The sequence below is a fragment of the Stegodyphus dumicola genome, chromosome 9 (genome assembly GCF_044657685.1).
Source record: "Stegodyphus dumicola isolate Sdum_Otavi_A_Nest chromosome 9, ASM4465768v1".
Classification (NCBI taxonomy): domain Eukaryota; kingdom Metazoa; phylum Arthropoda; class Arachnida; order Araneae; family Eresidae; genus Stegodyphus; species Stegodyphus dumicola.
Window position 1 is genome coordinate 40,339,444 of NC_140776.1, and position 23,548 is coordinate 40,362,991.

Below are 23,548 nucleotides of genomic sequence, written 5' to 3' on the forward strand. Positions count from 1 at the left end.
AAAAAGTGGTCTTGCATAGAGGTGCAAGCCATAATTCGATTCTTATGGGCCAAGAATGTGGCCACATCCGGAATTCACAGACAAAACGTTGAGGTATACGGAGACAAAGCAATGAGTAGACAACATGTAGCAAAATGGTGTCGTTCTTATCAAGTGGGCATGTGGAAAACCGCAATAGAGAAGCGAGCGGCCGTCCAAGTTCTTCATGGATGGATATCAACACAACATGTGTTGAAGAAATCATCCAAAGGGATCAAAGAGTAACTGTGCGTGAGATTGCCTCAGAGTTGGACCTGAGTTATGGTAATGTTCAGCGTATCGTAACCGATGAGTTGCGATATTCCAAAGTTTGTGCCCGCTGGGTTCCACGTGCGTTGTCTGCGGACCATAAGGCCACTCGAATGATGTGCAGCCTCACATTTCTTCAGCGATACCATTCAGACGGCCAACACTTCATTGATCGCATCATTACCGGTGATGAAACATGGCTTCATCACTTCACCCCCACATCCAAAAGAGCCACGATGGAGTGGAAACACGCTGGATCACCGATGAGGAAGAAGTTTAAGGTCACACCCTCTGCTGGTAAAGTGATGGCAACCGTTTTCTGGGATTCGACTGGTGTTATCCTAATCAAGTATTTGGAGCGTGGCCATACCATTAAGGCCGATCATTATTGTTCCACCTTAATGAAATTGCATAAAGCCATCCAACGCAAACAGCCTGGATTACTGAGCAAAGGCGTCATTCTTCTACATGACAATGCCAAGCCCCATACAACTCGCCAGACTCAGAAATTGCTGCAAAGGTTCAAGTGGGATGTCTGGAATCACCCCCCATACAGCCCTGATTTGGCTCCAAGTGACTATTTCATTTTTACGGCGTTGAAGCAATATTTATTCGGAACACGGTTCACCTCAGACGATGCGGTGAATACAGCTGCCGAGAAATGGCTCAATGAGCAGGGCCCTGATTACTACCAAGACGGGATAAACAAGTTGGTTGAACGTTCTGACAAATGCCTAAACAGGTTTGGTGACTATGTGGAAAAGTGAAAGCCAGATGTGTCTCTTGATTCCCATTTATATCTTGTTTCTATCGTTAATAAATACTTTTTCATTTGCCTTGTAAACTTTTTTTTTTTTGGATCATCCCTCGTATATTCCTTCCACAGTGATTCATTTGAATTTAATTCCTGAATTTTATAGGGATGTAATCTCAGTTTATTATCCTTGATGTCACATGCATACGCATAACCTTCTAGAATGACTAAATTAAATTAAAGTACTTTCAACACATACTTCACAGTGACCTAATATCACCATCATTTTTTGAGAATCCTGGACAGTAATCATAGGACCATGTCTATAGTACCTTATGTACATTTTATGAGAGTAATTTTCTTTTCAAGTGGCCATTTTAATATGTGAAATTTGCCTGGTGGCATAAATTTAAAATAGCATTAATGAAAGCTTGATTTTAATGTATGGAAAAGGAATTTTAATGTGAATAAAAGTTTAAAGTAGAAATGATAAAAATGTGGGTACTTTTCTGTTATTGGGACCAGATTCAAAAATGTATGTAATTATGTATATGCATACACATACACACACAAATACATACTTACATGTACACATGCATACATACATTTCTGAATCTGGTCCTGATAACAGAAAAGTGCTAAAATGTGTACAGTCTTATAGTTTTGCATTATATTCTGAATTACCATTAATGCTGATCTTGTGCATAACAATATATTTGTAATTATTAATGACAGCACAAGTGTAGTTACAATTGTCCAGATAGCAGTCAACAGCATCAATTATGTGTCTATATGTCATTGACTTTTCCAACAAAATTGCATTATAACTGTGTATTTTCTTGGTGGATTGAGAAGGTTTATAAAAATGAAAAACATAGATTTAAAAATGGTTCTTTTTTTTATTCTAAAACTGATTTAAATTTTAAACTTAGAAATTTATTATCTGGCAATTTTAATATATTTTACTGCAAACTATGTATATTTTATTAACAACTAAGTTTCTTTTATTATTTATGTGAATTAGAAACTTGTTTCTTAAGTTTATTGTTACAGAGAAAATACACTTGCTTAGTTCATATTCTCTAAATGTGATTAAGAATAAATATTTTTTAATGATGCATGAGGCTGTTTGTTTAGAATTAGAACTTCTGCAATCATCCTAATTCTTAACAAATAGCCACATTCATTATTAAAAAAAAAAGTTTATTTCTACAAGTAATAAACTGTAATTGTAAGAGAGAGAAAGACAGCAGAGCTGATCATAATTCAAAGTAAATTTCCAGTTTAAATAGTCTTACTGGCAGCTTGCAAAGTTTAAAAAATTAATTTTTAATATTTTAAATGTAATGCATAAATATTTAGCTATATTAATGAACCTGCAGAAGGCAACAATATTTCTGTGTTCAGCTTTGAAAGTATCATTCCAAGGAGGAGTAATAATAATGATACTAATAGAAAAATATAATAATTATTATAAACATAGTTGAAAATGCTTTAAACAATTTTGAATATCTAGTTTGAACGAAGTATTTTTTAATTTTAGGATACGAGAGAGAATGTCTTCTGACATTATATTTAAGAATATAAATTTTAATCATAATCTAGATAAATTTAAATCATGGTTTCATTTATATATTCTTTTTCTTTTCAAAACATTTCAGCCAACAGCTAAAGTTCCTGGAACATCTCGTCTAACTGCATCACGAGGAGGTACTGGGGTAAGTATACTTAATAAAATAAATAAAGAAAGAAAATAATAACTACGTAAAATTTTTTATTTCCAAAATGCTTTCATGAGTGTAATATTGAAGAGTATATTTTTTATGTATAATAAAAAATTAACATGAATGAATCTTACAGCAAAGAATATTTTTTCATAAACCTTCACATTTCTTTCTGTAAGAATTCTAAATACCATATTGTAAGGATACTCAAAAATTTTATTCTTGATATAAAGTGGCATCCAGCAATTTGAATCATTAGAAATGCTTGTTTCTCATTTACTATATACATAGTTGAGTATAAGTAATTTTCTAGGATTAATAATTTTGTATTCAGAAATAATAATTAGTTTTTTACTTTAATGAAATCAAAGTATGTTAGGTTAGGTCATTTAATTACAGCAAAGCCTCGAGGGCTATTTGCCTAAGGGGAGGGATGCCTTCGTGGAGGACTTTCTAAGGGAAACTGGCTCGTATACACGTTACGAGTTATGTACATATATTGAAAGGCTTCAGTTATATATCCTTTACATATACTCTGCACTAATTTTGTTGGTGTGCGTTAAATAAGTAAATGATTTCATTTATTAATAAATATACTAATTCAGGAAATACTTTCATACTAAACCTTTCTTGTTAAGCCATAAATTGTACACAAGTAATTTGAAACAGTAAAAAGTTTCCCTTAGTAAATCATCTAAAAAATGAAATTTAAAAAAAAGTGTAAAATTTCAATAATATTAATTTATAATCAACAATTTTTAAAATTTAGTCAAAATTTTATTTGTTTGATTTTGTAATCAAAAAATTGTATTCTTATCAGTTTTACATATACTATATGTATAATGTACTTTAAATAATTGTCTTGTCAGTGTTAGTGGTAACATAATAAAAGTATTTTACAGTTCCAATAGCATTTGTATTATTCTTGTCTGTATGTGCATTTGTTATGAATTGCTTTGATTCATAGTATATTGTTCGTTGAATTTAGTGTATCCTGCTTTTAGTTTAAATTCTAATACTAAGGATAGCATTGGTCGAATTATTTCTAATAAATACCAAATTCAAGCATTCTTTCCATCTGCATATGATATTCTGATTTACTTATTTTCATAATTTTTTATCATTAATAGTGGGGTCGTTCTATGGTACCTTCCTCTTCCGGGTTGTCCTCTGTCAGTTCCCAAGAAGCTCTTACCCGTCCAATGACCGCTGTCCGTGGTGCTGGCTTTACATCTTCTGGGCGAGGTAATTAATTTTCAGTGTAAGATATACATGTTTCTGTATTTTTGTTGATTTTAATATGCATTTAATACATACTTATTTATATACATATCTGTAAAGAAACCAATTTTTAGTATTGTATGTTATGTATAAAAATATGTAAATGAAAATTCTAACTTGAATTTGCAATAGCCCCTTAAGTTTTCATTTTAATTTGAATATTTCCTTTCTCTATTCTAAAAATAGCAATTGCTTATAATAGCATTCTCTGGACTAAGTCATTTCTAAATTAATCCATATCATGTGACTTCTACTTAATGCTGGTGACATAAATGGTTTTGTAAAGTAAATCCATAACAGCCAATAATAATTTTAGAGCTTCATTAATTATCCAATCAAAACATAGTGAAACTGAAACTAATCCTCTCTGAATTAATATTTCGTCCTGCACACTTTGCTTCTACTCGGCCTAGCACTGCTCTCTTACTGCTGTGATATCAAAAATTTAGATATTCTAATAGGAATGATGATGAATGTGCAAAGTTATTTGTTGCCACAAATGCCAATGAAAATAAAAATGAAATTTTAAATTTCCCACTAATGCTTCTCATCAAATATTTTGCTTCTGCAACAACTATTTGGTGCTTTAATAAACCTCATGTTTGCAACATTCACAAATCATCACATGTGTGTATGTATATGTGTGTATTTAAAAGTAAATAAATAAAATATTATTCCTTCTTTTGCTTCAATGAGCATCATTTTTTATATGCATATATATATATATATATATATATATACTACTGTTCTTAAAAAACAGAACATGTAGAGGGGATGTAGCTAAAATGTGCATTTTTGTGGGATACGTAAAGTAAGCAATGTAGAGCAAATGTTTAGCAAATTGAATACTAGATCCCAGCTGTGATGTTCTCTGCACTGACTGAAGCAAATGCCTTTTTTGTATGATATCATTCATAAACAATGCGTTGGCTATTGATATAAAAGTCTTTCTCAATAAGCTTTCTGTACATCATTTGCCATATTAAAAATGTTTCAGCATGGCTGAGCTTGAAACTGTTAACTTAGAAATTTTTCTTGCACTAAGCAGTTACAAGAAAAAAACTGATTCTGTGATACAGTTGTTTTCCCTTTTCAGCTCTACATTGGTTTCCTATCAATAGTTTTAATCTTTAAATTATTTTCAGAGGTTAGAATTCATCAGTTTTGAAGCATTCAACCATCTTAGAATTTTCATAATTTTCTACCCTATTTCTAACTAGCCAATAGCTATTTAGATTAAAAGATTCTTATAAATTACATTTTGGCACTATAAAAATTTAATAAATATTAAAATCAAATCTTGAATTGCAAAAGTTTGTGAAGAAACATATTTTGTGCTAAGTGCATGCTATATATTTTGATTATCTCAAGCCATTATTTGCATTTTGGAAATTATGAAATTGATCATATAGTGATTGCATATTTCATGAAAAAGTAAGCTAGAGTGATTGATTACTTCATGAAACATCATTATTTTTATAAACATAAAGATAATTTTGGACACCAGTGTATGTAATATCTTAGGAAATGTAATATACAGTACAAATTCTAAAATCCAGAATCCGCTATCTGGAATGTTCTAATATCCGAACCTCTGGATCACCAGCAAATACTTTTTTCCTACAAAGTTTAGGAATGAAGAATATAATACTTAAAAGGAAATGAAAATAAAAGCAGATGCAGCATAGTAGTGATTTTTCTCCTGACTAATTGAGATTCCTGCATGTCGCTTTCAAAGACCCATTGGCTAGGAAGTCACCATCTTGACCAATGACAGTGCATTGGTTGACATTAGCTACAACCATGCTTTTGATCTTAGTAGTTGTGGAGGCAGTTAACATTTTCCATCTGACCTAAACAATAAGTGAACCTCAAGACTTGTTTGTTTCGAGTGTGTTGTTCATACTGGTTTTCTTTTGTAAGGATAGCAGTGGGAAAGAGAGAAATAATTAGATTCCGAAGAACTGAAGTTCTGTTAGCATAGTAATCCGCACTTTTCTTTGACTTTCTAATTTGGTTCAACCCATTGTTTTTAAGGCTATTATTATTACAGCTGCATTACCAAAATTAAAGTTTGATACCATTACTGTGACAAAATGGTTTTTGAAAAAGAAAAGATTTCAATGGACAGTTTAGTAGAAATTCTCAATCCAGCAATTACAAGACTTGAACAATGGAACTCTGAACAAGAAATAATATCTATTTATAAAATTAAAGATGGATTAGCACAAACGATGAGATAACTTAAACAACTTACATTGAAAGAAATGTTTAGTAAAACAAATAAATAAATATTGAGTTTTTCCTGTGAACTTTGATTCCCTTAAGATCATAAATGCTTCATAATTTCCTATTTTTAATTTTGTAATTTCCACATATTATCTTACTAGAATTATGCTGACAATTTAATGTTCAGAAATTTCCAAATCAGGAATCTCCAAAATCCTAAGAGTTTTGGATCTCTAACTTCATATTGTAGTGTAACTATTATTAATATTTTTTCCATTATATACTCACAAAATATTGTTGCATTTTATGGATTTGGGGATTTGTAGTGACTAATGACAACACTTGAAGAATCAAAACACAAATTGTTCACCAGTACTATACAGGACAGTGCCAGAGATATGTTTACAGCCATCTAAAAAACTGCGATAAATATGCTGGAACAATCAGCGACAGAGCTTTCAAGCTAATATATAGGTGAAGAAAGCTTCAGCTCCCGACTTTGGTCGCTCCCAGAACTCAAGACACTCAACATACTCTCAATACTCTTTCATGAGCTGCCTTTGAGAACATTCTTGAGAAAACCAACAAGAATTCGTTCTAGAATGTTCTCACTCCATTTATGGCATATTGACCCTTCCATCACCAACAGAGCGATATTGGTCAAATCTGGCAATCCTGTCTTTCCTTGCCATTTTCTGGTAACCCTAAACTTGTTTTACAGGAAAGCTATTTTACCGCAGCTGGGCATTTCACAGCAATATGTTTGCCTCTTTAAAATAATGAATAAAATTATACATGATCATCCATAAGGCTGATTTTTAAGCAATCTGATTGAATTCCGACTAATGTCCTTTTGATTAAGCTACAATAACACACCGAACAAATATTAATTTAGAAGTCAAACAGCAAAAATCAACGTTATATTTTCAAATTTTCACAGGACTAGTTTCGATGGTTTTACCAAACCATCATACTCAGCTGCAAAAGTGCAAATAATTTGCACTTTGGTATTGCACACATTAAAACATTATATGTTAAATATATATGTGTATAAAATAGGTACTCTTTTCATAAACATTAGATTTCAAATCAGTATTTATGTTTGGTGCTAAGTGCTATTAACAGAAAAGTAGCAATATTTTTAGAGTCATTTATAACCAGATATCATTCCTTTTAACTTCTTAACATGCTAAAAAATTTCAATTTTTTTCTTCAGTGCCCACAACTCCCCCTTCCCTTATTGTTTAAATTTTTTTTTGAAACTTTTGTATCAAATTTTATTTATTTTATTCAGATTTTCTGTAGTTACTTGGAAATAATATATGGAACATAATATGCCAAGCATACCATTCAGTTTTTTATGTAATAACAGTATATATAACATTTAATAATGCAACTCATATGTACAAATTACATAACTAGGTGACTATAAAAATTGTAATGCTTTTGCTGCAGTTTGCAACAAAAATTCATGAAGGGAGTAAATATAAACCATGCTTCATGACCAAAATATATTATTTGCATTTTCCTGAAAACATTTTCTTTATGTTATATCTTTTATTTTATTTCAGCACCATCAGGTATATTTGACCCTCTCAATCAAGCAAAATCTACTATATCTCCTTTGCAAATGAAAGATGAAAACAGGTAATTGATTTGTATTTTGTTTTAATAAAAAATGTAAGTTTTAGAAATTTTCTTAAAAAAAGTGTAATTTTTTTTAAATTTAACATTTAGACATAAAATCTATATAAAATGCTATTTTTTGGCCTTATAGCAAATGTAGCTACTTTTCTTCTGTAGCTTTGTAGTGTTTAAACTTTACAAATAATATAATTTTAAAAATTAAATTTATTGCATTAATATAATTTTCTAATGCCCTATTAAGGCTTTTTTCAGTCATGAAACTCTGACAGAGTTATGTTACTTCAATTGAAAAATATGTGTATGTAGACGGAAACTTACCTTCTTCCTTTCTTAAATCTTAAGAATTTATTAGCCAACATTTTAAAGTCAATAAAAATGAAAAAAAAAAGTAGTTTTTACATATCAAACTGGGAGAGAGAATTTTTTTTTTACTTAGAAGAAGTATAATTATGATGATTCATCTGTATTATTAAATAATGAATAATCTGTATGTATTTTCTTGCATTATGGAAAAATGGTAAACCACCAAATTTTGACCACATGTAGTCCTCCACTTGAACATATGTGCCACAAAGCCAGAATTTTGAATTTGTTTTTTGATTTGCCTCATATTTTGTATGAATTTAATAAATTCTTGTTTAACATTTAACTGCTGTAAGCAGTCTGTCAGACCCCGCCACATTTTCCATTAAATGCTTCCACCCCTTAGAATAATTAATGGGTATTGCCATTCTTAGTACCTTCCTAAACCAGTTGTCCAAGGTCACATACCAAGTTGCATTTGGCTAGCTCTATTTCTTCTTTTATTTTTTAAAATTTTCCCCCCTCAGCGGTCTGTGGGACCGATCACAGCAGATACGAATTCAAATTTCAGACGATAAAGTTCACTTTTCGTTGTTGTTACATATTTCGCTTTTTTATAAACATTCTTGAAATGGCTTCAAATGCGCACAGGAAACGTTCTATATATCTTACCCAAGACCAAATTAAATAAATAGTTCAAAAGTGCTCTAATTTACAGTTCTCTGAATGAAAGTTCCCATGATGAAATTATTGAGAGCGACCACGACACAAATTCAGAAATATCTACGGAGGAAAATGAAAATCCATGTTCTCCTTCTACAAGAGATTTTTTATTGGAAAAAATGAATTCAAATGGCCTATACAAGAGCCCAACAAGGGTGTTCGAACTCGTAGTCACAATATTATTCTTCGTTCAATCTATTCAACTGCTCGTTGAACCCGACATTGGCCTGTGTCAATATTCTTCAGAAACTTGGATATCTGGGCAATAAATGCATTTGTATTAATTCAATCTTATCCCATTGGCACCGAAAATGAAATGAAAAGATTTCATTAGCAATTCAGTTGGTGCAGTCTCATGTAAAATGGAGGATAACTTCATCATTTTTACCTAAAAAACTCAAACTTACAATAAGAAGAGTTTTCGAAATAAATGATGATAAACAAAACATTGCGATCGAAGACAATAAATTAGATAAAAAAAGAATGTGCTATATTTGTCCACCAAGCAAAAAAAGGAAAACAGCTTACAAATGTATAGCATGCAAAGAACCAGTGTGTCTACAATGCAGTAGAAAAGAATGTATAAAATGCAGTTCGAATTATAATTTTTAAAACAAAAATTAATTTCCCATGTTCTTATTAAAGCATTCTTATTGCAAATTTTAATGTAAAATAAAAAAGTTTAATTTTAAAATTTACTTTCTATCTAGATTTGCTATCTAAATTTACCATCTAGATACGTAAGCGAAGGAATTATTATCATAGTATATATTTTATTTTAATGAAATGATTTAAGTATAAAAATTACTTTATATCTTCATGAAAAAGTTAAATATATGAAATTAAATAACATTTATTCAAATAAGAAAAATAAAACAATATCTTGTTTTGTTTTTAGCAGAAGCGGTCTGAGAGACCGCTCACAGTAGTTATGCGACAATTTAAGTTACAGTAGTTAAAGGTTAATTAACTCAGCATTAAAAAAGCAGTGTGGGTCAACTCTGCAGAATGTAAAATATTTATGTTTCAAATCTAAGGAGAAAACTCAGCAATTTAAAAGAAATATGATGCCCAATTTAAAATATTTGTATCTTCCACCCACCAGTTTGTTGCTATTTGGTAAAGCTAATTTTTTTTTTTTTCATATTTCATCTGTATTTTATTGATTAACAAAATAAGTTATTTAAAAATAATAAGCACAGTTCTTTATTTCTGTTGTTATTAATTACTATCCAGACCTGTGAACTCTAGCTGGACTTCTTAAAAGCTTTACATATTTTTTGTTCTTTTTTATTGTAACTATTTTAGGTGGTAGGACAATGGCTAATGTGTTTTAAATAATTAATAATGCTTCAAAGTGGAACAGTCTAACCTTGAGTGTGTTAAACATGACCCACGTTTCAGTAAAACAAATTCATATATATATTCAGTAAAACAAACTGAATTATTCATTAGAAAAATGCTTGAGAAACATAAAATTGTAATGATTATCATCATACACACACATACCAATAAAAAAGGAAGTTGAAGGGGAGACATAGACCCATATATATACCCAAATCCAGAGTTGGGAAATATGTAATTGCAGTTACAATTACAATTGTGTTGTAATTGTAGTTCTAGCATGTAACTGCAATTAATACATTGTAATTGTAATTAGATTATGCAGTTACATTGTAATTACTGTTGCAGTGTAATTGCTCTTTCAATTGCAATTACATTGTAATTGCAATTAAATTGTAATTATGGTTAAATTGATATTGGAAATCTGATAGCAATTACATTCTAATATAATCACAAGGTAACTGCATAATCTAATTACATTGTCGTAGTGAAGTTTAATTATAATTACACAGCAATTGCATTTGTTGCTGGTTTGTTGTGGTGTCCATTATTACATGGAACAATGGTTGCCAGAGCCTGCTCCCAAGAGAGGTTGGACTTCTATTTTCCATCCCCAATTTTGAGGAAGACCATCCTGGGGTCTCCTACCCCTCTTCTCTCCCACCAATCCACACGAGAGGACTTTTGGCTTGCGGCATATTTAGAGTGCCGCCATGCCGCACCTACATCATACATTTACTAACATCCAAGTCTTCTGCAGAATTCGAACCGAGCTCTTCAGTACCGTAGTAGGCTTCGCTAACCACTACACCAGCTGGGCAACAGCAATTGCATTTACACTATAATTGTATAATCTAATTGCACTTACAATGTAATTGCAATTATACAAACTAATTGCACTTACAGTGTAATTATAATAGTGACTGGAGTACATAATTATAATTATTTTATTAGGAAAGTAATTGCCTCTGATAATTTCAGCTACATAGCCTATGGAAATCATGATCATAATTGAAGATATATTTGAAATGGTTCACCATTTTCGATAACAAGTTGTTAAGTAATAAAAAGGGATAATCATCTATAAGAAAATAGTAACAACATAAATTATTAATTAATCCTCTGGAAAATACTACATATATTTTCAGTAAATGTTTAAAAGAAGTATAGTTAAAGTGGAATATATTTACAAGAACTAATTTTAGTTGTTTCATATAGAACTAAATATGCATGGCTTTGTTAAGCAAATATGTGTGTTTATGGTGTTCTTTGACAAATGTGTGGATTTGAATTATTTGATTAAAGGAAAGAAATTAAAGACTATGCCTATGGAATGGGATGCCATTGTGGAGGATTTATGCAGGGAACCTTTTTAAATTTAATTTAATTTAATTTTAATTTTTTATTACACAAGAAACACATCACAATTTTTAACAGACCTAAACTAATTTTCATAATCTTATCCAATTGAATCCCTGTTCGCCTGTTGAAAAATGACTTTGATCCATAATCATTCAGCATAATTGCTATGGATATTAAAATTTTCAGAAGCAGTATTGATTGTGAACTAGTTTATTATTAAATACAACATAAATTTTTAATAAATCATAAAAAAAGTTATTTACTTACTACTGTAAAGTCAATACACCTGTGTAATCTATCTTCATAGCTTCAGATAAAAATGAACAAGCATAATTTTATCAAGTGCCTGTAGGTGATTGTTCAGGCAGAAGGTTAGAATTTATGAGTTATGGCAAGTTCCTTCCAAGTTTCAGTGCATATAGGGGTGCGAATTTACCTCTTTGCCTCGGATGAAAAAATATGTAAGCACAGCTGCAATTATGAAATTGGCTTTTTTTAAATATAACCTACATTTTTAAAAAATGATTAAAACACATAATTTTTTATGAGGAAAAGCATCTGTCTGAGCTTTTGAGGTAAAAGAAAAAATAAGTGTAATGTTATTAAGAAGTGTCTGAAGATAACAGTTGCTGGCAGAAATATTACATTATTTTCTACCTAAGAACATCCTATTCAGTTAATATCTGAACTGAATCTTGTAGTAATGATATTAACTATGAATTAGGCCTTTATTAAAAAATCATATTTGAAATAAATTGTTAAAGTAAGTTTTACTGCAAGCAAATTGCTTAAGCAGGAGATATTTCAGATAAAAATAAATATATTTACATTTGTATATGAATCGATTGTTTGTTTAACTGAATGCAGCAAAGCACCTAAGGGTAAGGATGTCTTCATGGAGGATTTTTAAGGGAAATTTAAGGAAAAACTGTTTTGTATTTATGAAAGGAAAAGCATGAAGATAGTCAAACATAGAGATTATCCTCTGGAATTTGAACCCAAACTGATCTACATCTATAAAAAAAGTTGTAACTACTCAATTAGTGCTGCGCCAAAAATTTAATTGCTTTTGCAATCATATTGTAATTCCAAATGCCATTACATTATAATTTCAGTTATGGCTGCACTATTTATAATTTTAATTATTTTTACTTTAAAGTAATTACAATGAATTACAACTTTTTCGTTCAATAAAAGATAGTATTTTGTTTCCCAAGGACAGTATTCTATATCATAAGTAAAAATAATACCCCTTTCTCAAGGTGTTATAAACCGCTAGTGCTAATAAATTGAAATGTAATTACCTTGTAATTCTAGTTAATATACATACAGTATAACTGCAGCTATAATTTTATTATTATTATATTTGTAATTGTATTTTAATTTTAATTATAAATAATGCAATTACAATTACATTGTAATTGAATTAAATGCTATTATAATTATATTGTAACTGTAACTATACAATTTATAATACAATTGCATTGTAATTGTAGCTGCAATTATATTTTAATTACAAGTATAAGTGATTGCCATCACTATTTAATTAATTACATTGTAACTGAATTGCTTATATTTGCAATTATATTATAATTGAATTATGACCAACTCTGTGCAGATCTTTTATATCTTTTGTGTATTTATACACTGTAACTCGGAATTTTGTTTTGAAAGCTAAAAAAATAAAGCAAAACTGAATTTCAAGTCATTCAAAAATATAAAGGGACAATTAAAAATTTTCCAAATTAAAAAGAATGACCTCAAATTTTTCCTTCAGAACAGAAAAACTGAATAAGCAGAGAAGTGATAGGATATTGAAATACACATTTAAATCATGTTTAAAATTTTGGTGTGTCTGATATCTTGGATATTTATAATGTTTTCATAAGAGATTGAAATAAGCATATTTTGCAGAAAATTAATTTTAAATATAATACATATATATATAGTTAGAATTAAAACTAAACAGACAAGAGAGAAACAAGCAAGAGAATAATATAACCTAAATTGAGTAAATTAATGGTATTGTAAATTTAAAAAATAAAAAATTGTTTTTAATTAATACTAAAAATAAAGTCAAAATAATATTTGCTATGTCAAATTAATTAAATATAGTGGTAAAAATGACAAAAAAAAAAAAAAATGGAATCTTCAGACCCTTATGTTGTCAAGAAGAGGTAAAGCCTTCTTATGACAATGCATTTCTTATGGGCAGATTTATTCTGTTTCTGCAAGCCTAAAATTATCTGAGGATATAATAATTGTCTGAGGACTTAATAATACAAATACTTTCAGTATCCCTGAAAATTAAAAACTTCTCCCCTACAGAACAAATCTAACCCACACAAATAAAAAACGAATTCTATAGTATCAGTCCTATAAATGAGAATAGAAGTGAAACCTTTTCAAATAAAGATTAAATAATATAAAAGAATAAAATTCCTAAGATTTGTTTATTCTATTATACTTTGATAATAACTTTTTAAAAAATTATAGCATAATTATATACAACAAAAGAAATAATTACAAGAGTGAATACAGAGCCAAAATATAATAACTTGCTTTTCGTTGAACTTTTGGTTAAACAACTGTCCATTAGAATCTGGAATTTTTGAGAGAAAGCTCTAAGGAATATGCAGTAGGGATGTTTTTGGTGAATTTGTATTCTCGCCAATTTATATATATATGTGTGTGTGTGTATATTTCATCTCTTATAATGGTTAAAAGTCATCACCATATGTCATTTAATTATTTCGTATTTACAGTAAAAAGTGTGTGCATAATATTCGAAATGACTTTTAGAAAAGTAATTTTAAATGTTATTACATGAGTGTACAATTATACTGTACAATTTTTTATTATTTTTAATTATTGTAAAGCACACTAAAATCATTTAAAATTTTTTCTGTTTTTATGGAGCTTATTAAAATATCATGTCCTACTTTTAGCCACAATTTAAGATAAATATAATTGATTAGTGAAATATCTCTGTTAATACAAGTTAATACATATGTTTGAATTGTAGTGGAAGTGTTACAACTGCAAAGAAGGAAGTTTATTTAGATGACACAATTTTAAGAAAATTTCATGTTATCTTAAGGAAATAAAGCTCTTTCCTCCCCATTAAAAACCAATAAAACAGACTGTGATTAATTATCCTACCACCAATAAATTTTCATTCTTAAGCAAATAGAAATATAATACTTCATTTAATTTTTGTCTAATTTAGAATTCTCTTAATGTCAATAGTATTTAATTTTTGCTGTCATTCATTTTTAATCTTTATGCTTAACAATTACATTTTCATTTTTGTGTTTAAGTGAATAATATCTTGGTATCTGGAATATTTTTTTATACTTTCCTGAAATTAATTTCTTAATTTCTTTCTTATGTAAATTGTAATATTTATATGTTTTAGTCCTGAAGAGAGATTGAAGCAACTGGAAAAAAAAGTTTTGGAATTGTTAGAAGAAAGTTGCATTGCTGCAGGTTCAGGAGAGTTAAAACTAGTTAGTATTTATTTTATACATGCCATAAATATGCAACTTTAATTTTAGAGTAATGCAGTTTTAGTTGTGTTTGTATTATAGGCATTAGAAAAAGGCAAAGAAGCTGCAAGTAAAGAAAGAGCTCTCACTAGGCAAAGAGATCAACTTGCTTTAGAAATAACACCAAACATGGATTTAACATTTTCTGTATGTGTAGTTGTATTTTCTTAAAATTTTTGTAGTTATATTAGTGCCAAACTCAGCATCAAAATAAATTATTATAATTTTTTCCAATATGCAGGTATTGCTTAATCTAGCCACTCAATATGGAAACAATGAAATGTATGGAGAAGCACTGAATACATATCAGATAATAATCAAAAACAGATCTTTTAGCAATGCAGGTAATTGATATGGCTTGTGTTTGAACTATATCTAATATTATTATTTACTATATCATATTAATATTAACTTTGTGTAATGCCATAAACTTTTATTCTTTCTTTAGGTCGTCTCAAAACAAATATGGGAAATTTATGTTTCAATCAGGGAAATTATCCTAAAGCAATCAAATTTTATAGAATGGCTTTAGATCAAGTTCCTAATACTCATAGGGATATGAGGTAATGGTTTTGAAAAAAGAAATTAAGTTTGTATATTTTTGTTTTTCTAAATATAAGTTTCACACAATTTTTTAATTGCAATATTAATTATCATTTGGTCAATAAAAAAAAGTATAGTGATCTGCTCATAATACTCACAAATGATAAGAGTTGAATAATTTGATGATAATGAATTTTTACATTCAGGAAATGGTCATTTCTTGAGCACAGTATTTCTGAAAACTGTATTTATTACATTTTCTTTGAAAATAGATTATAAATTAAATTTTAAATCTAGGGAAAATATTTTAGAAGGGATCAACTTTTCATTGTCTTAGCAAGAATTGCTTACATTTATCTTATATTTGAAGCAAACTCCAAAATTTATAGTATAAGCTTTATTTAATGAAAAACTGAATCACTTTTATTATGTTCTGTATTTTATTTACAATGCTAAAGATAAAATTAATGTAAATAAATAACAAATTAATTAATATTAATAAAATATTTTATTATAAATTAGGAGAAAAATTTTGGGAAATAAAACTTGCAAGAGAAAGAAAAAAATTTCATTATCTTTTTAATGAGGGTCAAATAAATCTTCAGCTTTCTGTTATATATAAGTTATCAAATCAAATCAAAGTATAAAAAATACAAATAAAAATATAATTTAAGAGCAAATTAAGAATTAGTCTTTGGGTTGGAAAAGTATAATTAAGTAAATACTATTAAAAAGGCAAAAAAAAAAAAAAAAAAAAAAAAAAAAGTCAAAGACTTATTTTTAACTTACCTAGTATTTTTATAGTTTAATTAAGTTTCAAGGTTTAAATTCATTTTTTACTTGTTTAGTTGTAATTTAGTATGATTAATTAATTATTTGAAGTCAATCTTAGCAGAAGTTGTGTAGGATAATTATTCTGAAAGTTCTATTTACTATTATTTTTTTCAATTTTAATAGTTTTATATATATATATTTATTATTATTATTATTTTAAACAAATGTCTGAAAATGGTAATTCTTGATGTTAAAAGTGTAGCAAAAGAGACAGAAGTGTATTTTATTTACCAGAATTGTATTAATTTTGCTGAGTAACATATTATTAACCTCTTGAAAAAAATCCTAAAGAAGGTTACATTTTGTTCTGAAAGGAAAGAAGGAACAAAAAGCCACATTTCCCCACCCAATCCATTTAACATTTATTAGAATGGAAATATTGTAATCATTTAAAAATTGTTTGTTTTTGTCTCTTATTAACAAAGTTTTAATTTAAATCATTATTTAGTTATTATGTTATTTACATGATAAAGTAAAAAGTTAATTTTATCCCTGTTATCATAAATTATTCAGAAACTATGATTATAGCCACAGAACAATAAATTTAACTTATGGGTTTGTTAGGTTTTAAAAAAGAGCAACTGCTATAAAGATATGTATTAGTATTTACTAATAACTGAATTTCTTCAATTTCAATTATTTTTAAAACTTTTTTTATTCTACACTGGACCTTACTTTTCAGCAATTAGTTTCTGTCAAGTCTCAAAACGAGCAAAAAATTAACTATAAAATTATCATTTGCACTGTCATCAAGATCATAGCAACTGTAGAAGCTTGTTGCCAGTTGTATGCCAGCCATCCCACATAACAAGCATATTTGTGGATTATCCAAGCAATACAATAGAGATGTTTTGTAGATAGTTATGACCAGATATGAAACAAAAATTTGTCACACCCATAGCTCTAGGCAGACTATGGATATCCGGAGTCTTCAATAAAGAAAACCAGGACTTCTCCCCAGCTAATTCTTAGAGTTTGGCTGATGTACACTGATGCTGGACTTAATTTTTAAAGTGAAGTATTTAAATAATGCTTTGTGCAAATTAGTGTTAAAATTTTCTTTATAAATTACTTACCACCATTTCATTATTAAATTAGGTTCAAGGAGCAGTGTGTTCTGTATTTTTGTGAAATGTATGCACTTTCATATAATCTGACAGATATTTGCTTATTTTATGTATGTTTTCTTATTTTATGTATATGAAACGGTGTAACATTTTTATTCATGTTAGAATATTTTTGCTGTATTAATCATCTTTGTATAGTTAATTTTGAAAGCCCCATGGCAGTTTTTGTTGTTGATATTTTGAATTAAGTTCAAAAATTGATTCAAATTTCAGTTCATGAAAATGTATGGCTTTTTTCTTTATATCATTTTCTCTTTATCTTAGCTATTATAATGTCAATATTTATAGTAAAAATTAATGATTACATTTTCAGTTTTTAAATTGCAGGATTAAAATTATGAAAAACATTGGACTCGCTTTTGTTAAGCTTGGCCAATACACTGATGCTATAACATCATATGAATATATAATGGCAGAGAAAGCAGATTTTAGGACTGCATTGCATCTTCTTTTATGTCACCATGCTCTTGGGGACAAAGAGAAAATGAAAAAAAGTTTTGTGAAGCTGCTAGATATTGTTTTGGATCACGTTGAAGATGAAGATAAATACTCAGCTACTTCTGTAAGTACTGATCAGGCATGTTAAAGTATAGTATAGAAGATAAAAATTGTGCACAACTTTAGAAACAGGTTTGGGCGAATTTTATAATTTTATATATTTAAGATAATCAGAGAAAAATTATTAGTTTAGGCCTAAAAAGTAGGATAAATAATAAATTAAAGCACATTAAAGATGTTAATTTCATTTTAATGTTTTTATAGCATGAAACAAGAGGTTTGTAAAGTGACATATAAAATTTATTTCCTATATTTGTCAGATGTCTGTTTTACAGTAGGCTGGTTTAAAATCTTAACATATTCCAGCTGAAGTTTTCCCAATTTAAATTGATATATACAATCATTACTACCCTATAAGTTTCACAATTTTGTTATTCTGAATATTTCAAATACTTTTCTCTTAAAGGTAAACATTCATTATCTGGTTCTTTTAATGTTCTGTGTATTATTACCCTGATTAAAATTTTTTTGGTTGAATTTAAAACATTGTCAATCAATATCTGACAGACTATGTATGCTTCAGGTATTGTTGAATATTAAATCAGTAGAATTTTATTTTCCTACTGTGTTACTCTTGAACAGTATCTGTATTTGAAAGTTCATTTTTATGCCTTTTTTTCTTCTTTATCTCTATTTAGGATGACCCTCAAACAAATCTTATTGTTGAAGCCATAAAAAATGATTCACTTCGTAAAATAGAGAGGCAGAGGTGTGTATGCAAGAATTTTCTGTTGATAGATTAAATTACATATTAAGTATGGAGAATAATTTTTTATTAATTATTGCAAACAACATTGTGTATTTTTTATGCTACATAAGAGAAATTCCTTAACAATAATGAATGGTGTATTTGTCCCATACACTGAAGTTATATTTTGCTTTATATAAAATTGTATTTTTTTCTAATAAATAGTTGTCATGAGTATCTGTACAAATCAAAAATTTCTGTTGATGAAAAATCTAAAAATTATTGATTTAAAGTTATGATGATGACAGTAGTAATAGCATTGCACAAGACAATTAAATTTAAATAAAATTAAGTTTTAATAATTTTATTTATAGGAAACAAGAAGCAGAGTGGACAATCCTAACAGCTGCTAAATTGATTGCTCCAGTAATTTTAGACACTTTTGCTGCTGGTTATGAATGGTACTGTCCTTAATATACAGTATCACTTTCTGTAAGAATAATCCATTCGAAGACTAAATGTAACTTTCCAGAATAAATTTCAAGTTAAAATGTTTTTTTCATCCTGTATGCTTAATATGCAGTAAAAATATTCTGTATGCTTAATATGCAGTAAACACAATAAAAAAGTTTTCACCATTTCACTTAAATATAAATTATTTATAAAAATTATACTTCTTGATTTAGGAATCTTTTTTTATTATTATTATTTTGATTGGAATACTGTGTACTTGTTTAAAACTGGTTACTCACATTTTTTCATAGTACTATTATTTCAAAACTATATACAGTTGTTCCCATTGATAAGCTTTAATAATTAAAAAAAATTCTAATTAAATGCTTTACTTTTTATAATATTAAAAGATAAAAATATTTATGCATATGTAATTATGTATCCTCATTTGTAACATGTTGTCACAACTCTTCTGTTTGTCAGTAGCTGAGTTATAAAGTCACTGAACACAGGTCTTTCTAAATATGAGTATACATTTTAAAATTAAAAGGAACTTGAATGTTTTTTTTAATATTTAAATCACAAAATATTGTAGAAATTATGTAAATGAGTTACTTTGATTGTGTGACAAAATTTGTGCAGAAAATGACACGCATTATTTTCTTCTTCATTCAGCTCAGTTGATCTTCTGGGGAGTTTGATCTTTTGGGGAGGATCTTCTGAGGCAAATGATGGTTTCAGAAGTTTTAAAGTTTAGGTTTACATTTTCTTTGAGGTTTCCCATTAAAACGATCAGCATTAAATCTGAAATATGTTATGCAATCAAATAATAGTTTCTTCTTGTAGAAATATTGTCTATTGATCTGAAAGCTTTAGTGTTTTCAGCTTTGTGTTACTAATACCAATGACCATCATAATGACTTAACATTATTAGGAATTTTATGATGCAGTTTTCCTGTTAAAGCCATCAAAATAAATAAAGTCCCCCAAATCATTAATTTTTATTTTATGCTTCAATATAAAATGTAATGTTTTTCCAAGTATGATTATAACATGGAAATATATTTTCCTTGGAAAAGATAAACAGTCATATGAAAAGAACAAGAGGCTTGCAAATTAAAGACAAATTTACAAAGGGTTCAAATAAAATCTCTGGTCGCAAACCATTAAAGCTTACCACTGGTCATACTCTATATTTGATGATTCAATATCTGCGATTTTATTTATCTGTGATTCAGAGTAGCAGAGGGGAAACTATTTAAATACTGTAATGTTCTCTGGGTCACCTCATGTGTATTCTTAAGTTACAAAAAGCCATTTATATTTCAAGTTCCAATTTCAACTTGATGGTCATAAATATGTAAATGGGCAATTTCAACTATTGGTGGTTCAAAGAATATTTGACTTGTCTTCATTATCCATAACCATACTTTTCCTTTTTAAGCTATCTTTCCTTCTTCTCTCTTCACCCTATCCTCATTTGTAACATGCTATCACAGCTCATCTGTTTGTCAGTAGCTGAGTCTTTAAGTCACTGAATACAGGTAATTTAGTCCAGCTTCAAATCCCTGAACAGGCTGGTTGCATCGGTTTGTAAGCTACTTCCTGATAAGCTATCAAGATCAAAGATCAAATTTTGTGCACACATTTTTTTTTCAATGACAGTACAATGTGGTGAAGAGGTGTTTTCCCCCCCCCCCCAAAATCCAATTTAGTTTTCTTTTATTTAATGCTTAAGCTACAGAGCTAAAAAAAAAAAAAAAAAAAAAACTTCAGAATTTTGTTGTTTAGTACTATTCAATACAACAGGAAAAATAAAAATCTTTTCAATGAAATTTATAACTTAATTTAACAAATTTTTGAAAATTGCTGGATTTTTTTAGACTATTTGATGTTTATGATTTTTTAAAATTTTAATTTTAAAATTTTAATGCCTAAAAATGCATCCAGTACAAAGTTTAGAAATTGTCACAGATTATAAAACAAAGTCTCTTTTAATACAAGAATGATGATAAATTATTAATTGAGCAATTTTTTACATTTAAAAAAATGTATTTTAATTTGAAGCAGGCAAAATTAAAAAAGGGTTTTGAGTTTGCCATCTTGACACTCTTAATGATGAATTGGTAATATTTTTTTTTAATTTTAGCTTTAAGTAAAATACTTGTTACAACAATGTTATTACATCCAATTTCCAAAACTGAATATTCAAAGCAATTCCTTTATTCTCTGAATAACATTCAGTTCCTAATTTCCTTATAATTTATTGCTCATGTTTAATAATAACTAAAAATGTCATCTTTGATAACGTATAATTTTGACTTGAAAAAACAGAAAATAAAGTACAATTAAAAAAGGCTTTTATACTATATGTTTTTATTTAAAATGGATATAATAATTAATCCACTAAAAGGAGCAACATAATTTATCATGTAGCTTATGGAAACAGTAGATTAAATAATTATATTTATAGAATTCATCTACAATTTTACATCATGAGTAATGAAAGCATGGGCACCTAAATAACGAAATCTATTAATTTAATTGCATTATCAAATGTCATTGTCTTTCTAAATTTTTATTAGTTTAATTGCATTGTCAAATGTATACACCATTATCTTTTTAAATTTTTTTATGAATTTAATTGCGTTGTCAGATGTTTATCCCATTTTCATTATATATTTATCATGAACACCCCATGCTTTTATTATTCACAATATAAAATGATAGATGAATTCTGTAAATAGAATTATTTAATCTGTTATTCCCATTAAACTATATGATAAATAGTTTTTCTCCTTCTAGTGCATTATCATATCCATTTTAAATAAACGCTTATAATATGAAAACATTTTTTAATTGTATTTTGTTAGAAATAAGTTTTAATTGAAAAAAGGGCATTTTGGAGTAGAAGCAGTATTTAGTTAAAGTTTTTGTCATTGGTAAATTGGAAATCTGTTAGAATAATAAGTTGTACCTACAATGCATAAAATATAATGTCCATATCAAATTCTAAAAAAGGTGTTAGTAACTGTGAGTAAAAATATTATTGTCACAATGACCAAAGATAGTAATTGAATTTAAGCTTTTATATAACAAGAATTAAGTTAATGACAAGCTGAAGCATTACTGAAGATCAGAATCTTTGTGTTAAGTTCTGTTGCCTTCCTAATACTGGTTACAAGTAAATTCTAACAAATTGTGATGTTTTTAATTCAAAATGGAACAACTAGGATGAGAGGCAACCACTGTCTCACTTCAAAAAGTTGCCTTTACATAAAAATACTGTTCCTATTGAGAAAAATATATTACTTGAAGGCTTATTGGATGACAGATAGAGTTATAGAACTGAGATTTATTTAAAACTGGACCGCATTAAAACTATGCACTAGTGTGAAATATATGCAAAATACCTGACAAAAGTACAGAGGAGATTAAGAAATTAGCATATAAAGTATTATAGAACAATGTTGTACTATAATACTTGATATTATTAAAATACAGTATTTTTATTATATTGCAATTATTATGATATATTATTATAATACTTTATATGAATTCTCTTTTTATTTTAAAATTTGGTCACTTTTCAAATTTGTTATAACTCTTGTATTTTATGGAATGTTATAAATTGTTTTTGTATTTGGTGCACCTTACAAACTAGTTTCATAATATCATTAAACTGCACATTATCTAATATAAAAAATTCAGTGATTTATGCTAGGTTACTTTCTGTAGGTGTGTTGATCAAATTAAGGTATCACCATATGCAGATCTGGCTAATGATCTTGAAATAAATAAGGCAGTAACTTATCTCCGCAAACGAGAATTTAACCAGGTAATTGTGATAAAAGTTGTATAAATTCAAAGATATATCGAATCACAAAAGTGATTAAATTATTAAAATATTTCAAAGCATTTTTTAGTATTAAAAAAAGCAAGAGAGAATGATTAACCATATCATAGTTTAGTATTTTGAAGTGGAGAACTGACAGACAGCTTAATGTGTTTTTAAGATAGTAATTAAATATTAACTATGACATGAATACACTTTTGGTTTTAGTTTCTTCTATTATATATATGTATATATATATATAGAAAGAGAGAAACTGTCTATCTATTTCTTATATATATATTGTTAT

At 28.2% G+C, this 23,548-nt stretch overlaps 1 protein-coding gene across 3 annotated transcripts in view; it reads left to right on the forward strand.

The window, feature by feature from the left end:
• nompB (intraflagellar transport protein 88-like protein nompB) overlaps positions 1 to 23,548 on the forward strand; it is an 81,981-nt gene that overhangs the window by 11,716 nt on the left and 46,717 nt on the right. For all 3 annotated transcript variants that reach the window (XR_015042958.1, XM_035375012.2, XM_085823346.1), the window contains exons 3-13: positions 2,704 to 2,760; positions 3,897 to 4,011; positions 7,848 to 7,923; positions 15,074 to 15,164; positions 15,246 to 15,350; positions 15,445 to 15,547; positions 15,652 to 15,766; positions 18,035 to 18,269; positions 18,904 to 18,974; positions 19,328 to 19,414; positions 23,145 to 23,244. Coding sequence is in view for 2 of the 3 variants with exons in the window: in XM_035375012.2 (XP_035230903.1) it covers positions 2,704 to 2,760; positions 3,897 to 4,011; positions 7,848 to 7,923; positions 15,074 to 15,164; positions 15,246 to 15,350; positions 15,445 to 15,547; positions 15,652 to 15,766; positions 18,035 to 18,269; positions 18,904 to 18,974; positions 19,328 to 19,414; positions 23,145 to 23,244 (1,155 nt within the window). In the remaining variant the exon portion in view is untranslated. The remainder of the gene's footprint in view (positions 1 to 2,703; positions 2,761 to 3,896; positions 4,012 to 7,847; positions 7,924 to 15,073; positions 15,165 to 15,245; positions 15,351 to 15,444; positions 15,548 to 15,651; positions 15,767 to 18,034; positions 18,270 to 18,903; positions 18,975 to 19,327; positions 19,415 to 23,144; positions 23,245 to 23,548) is intronic.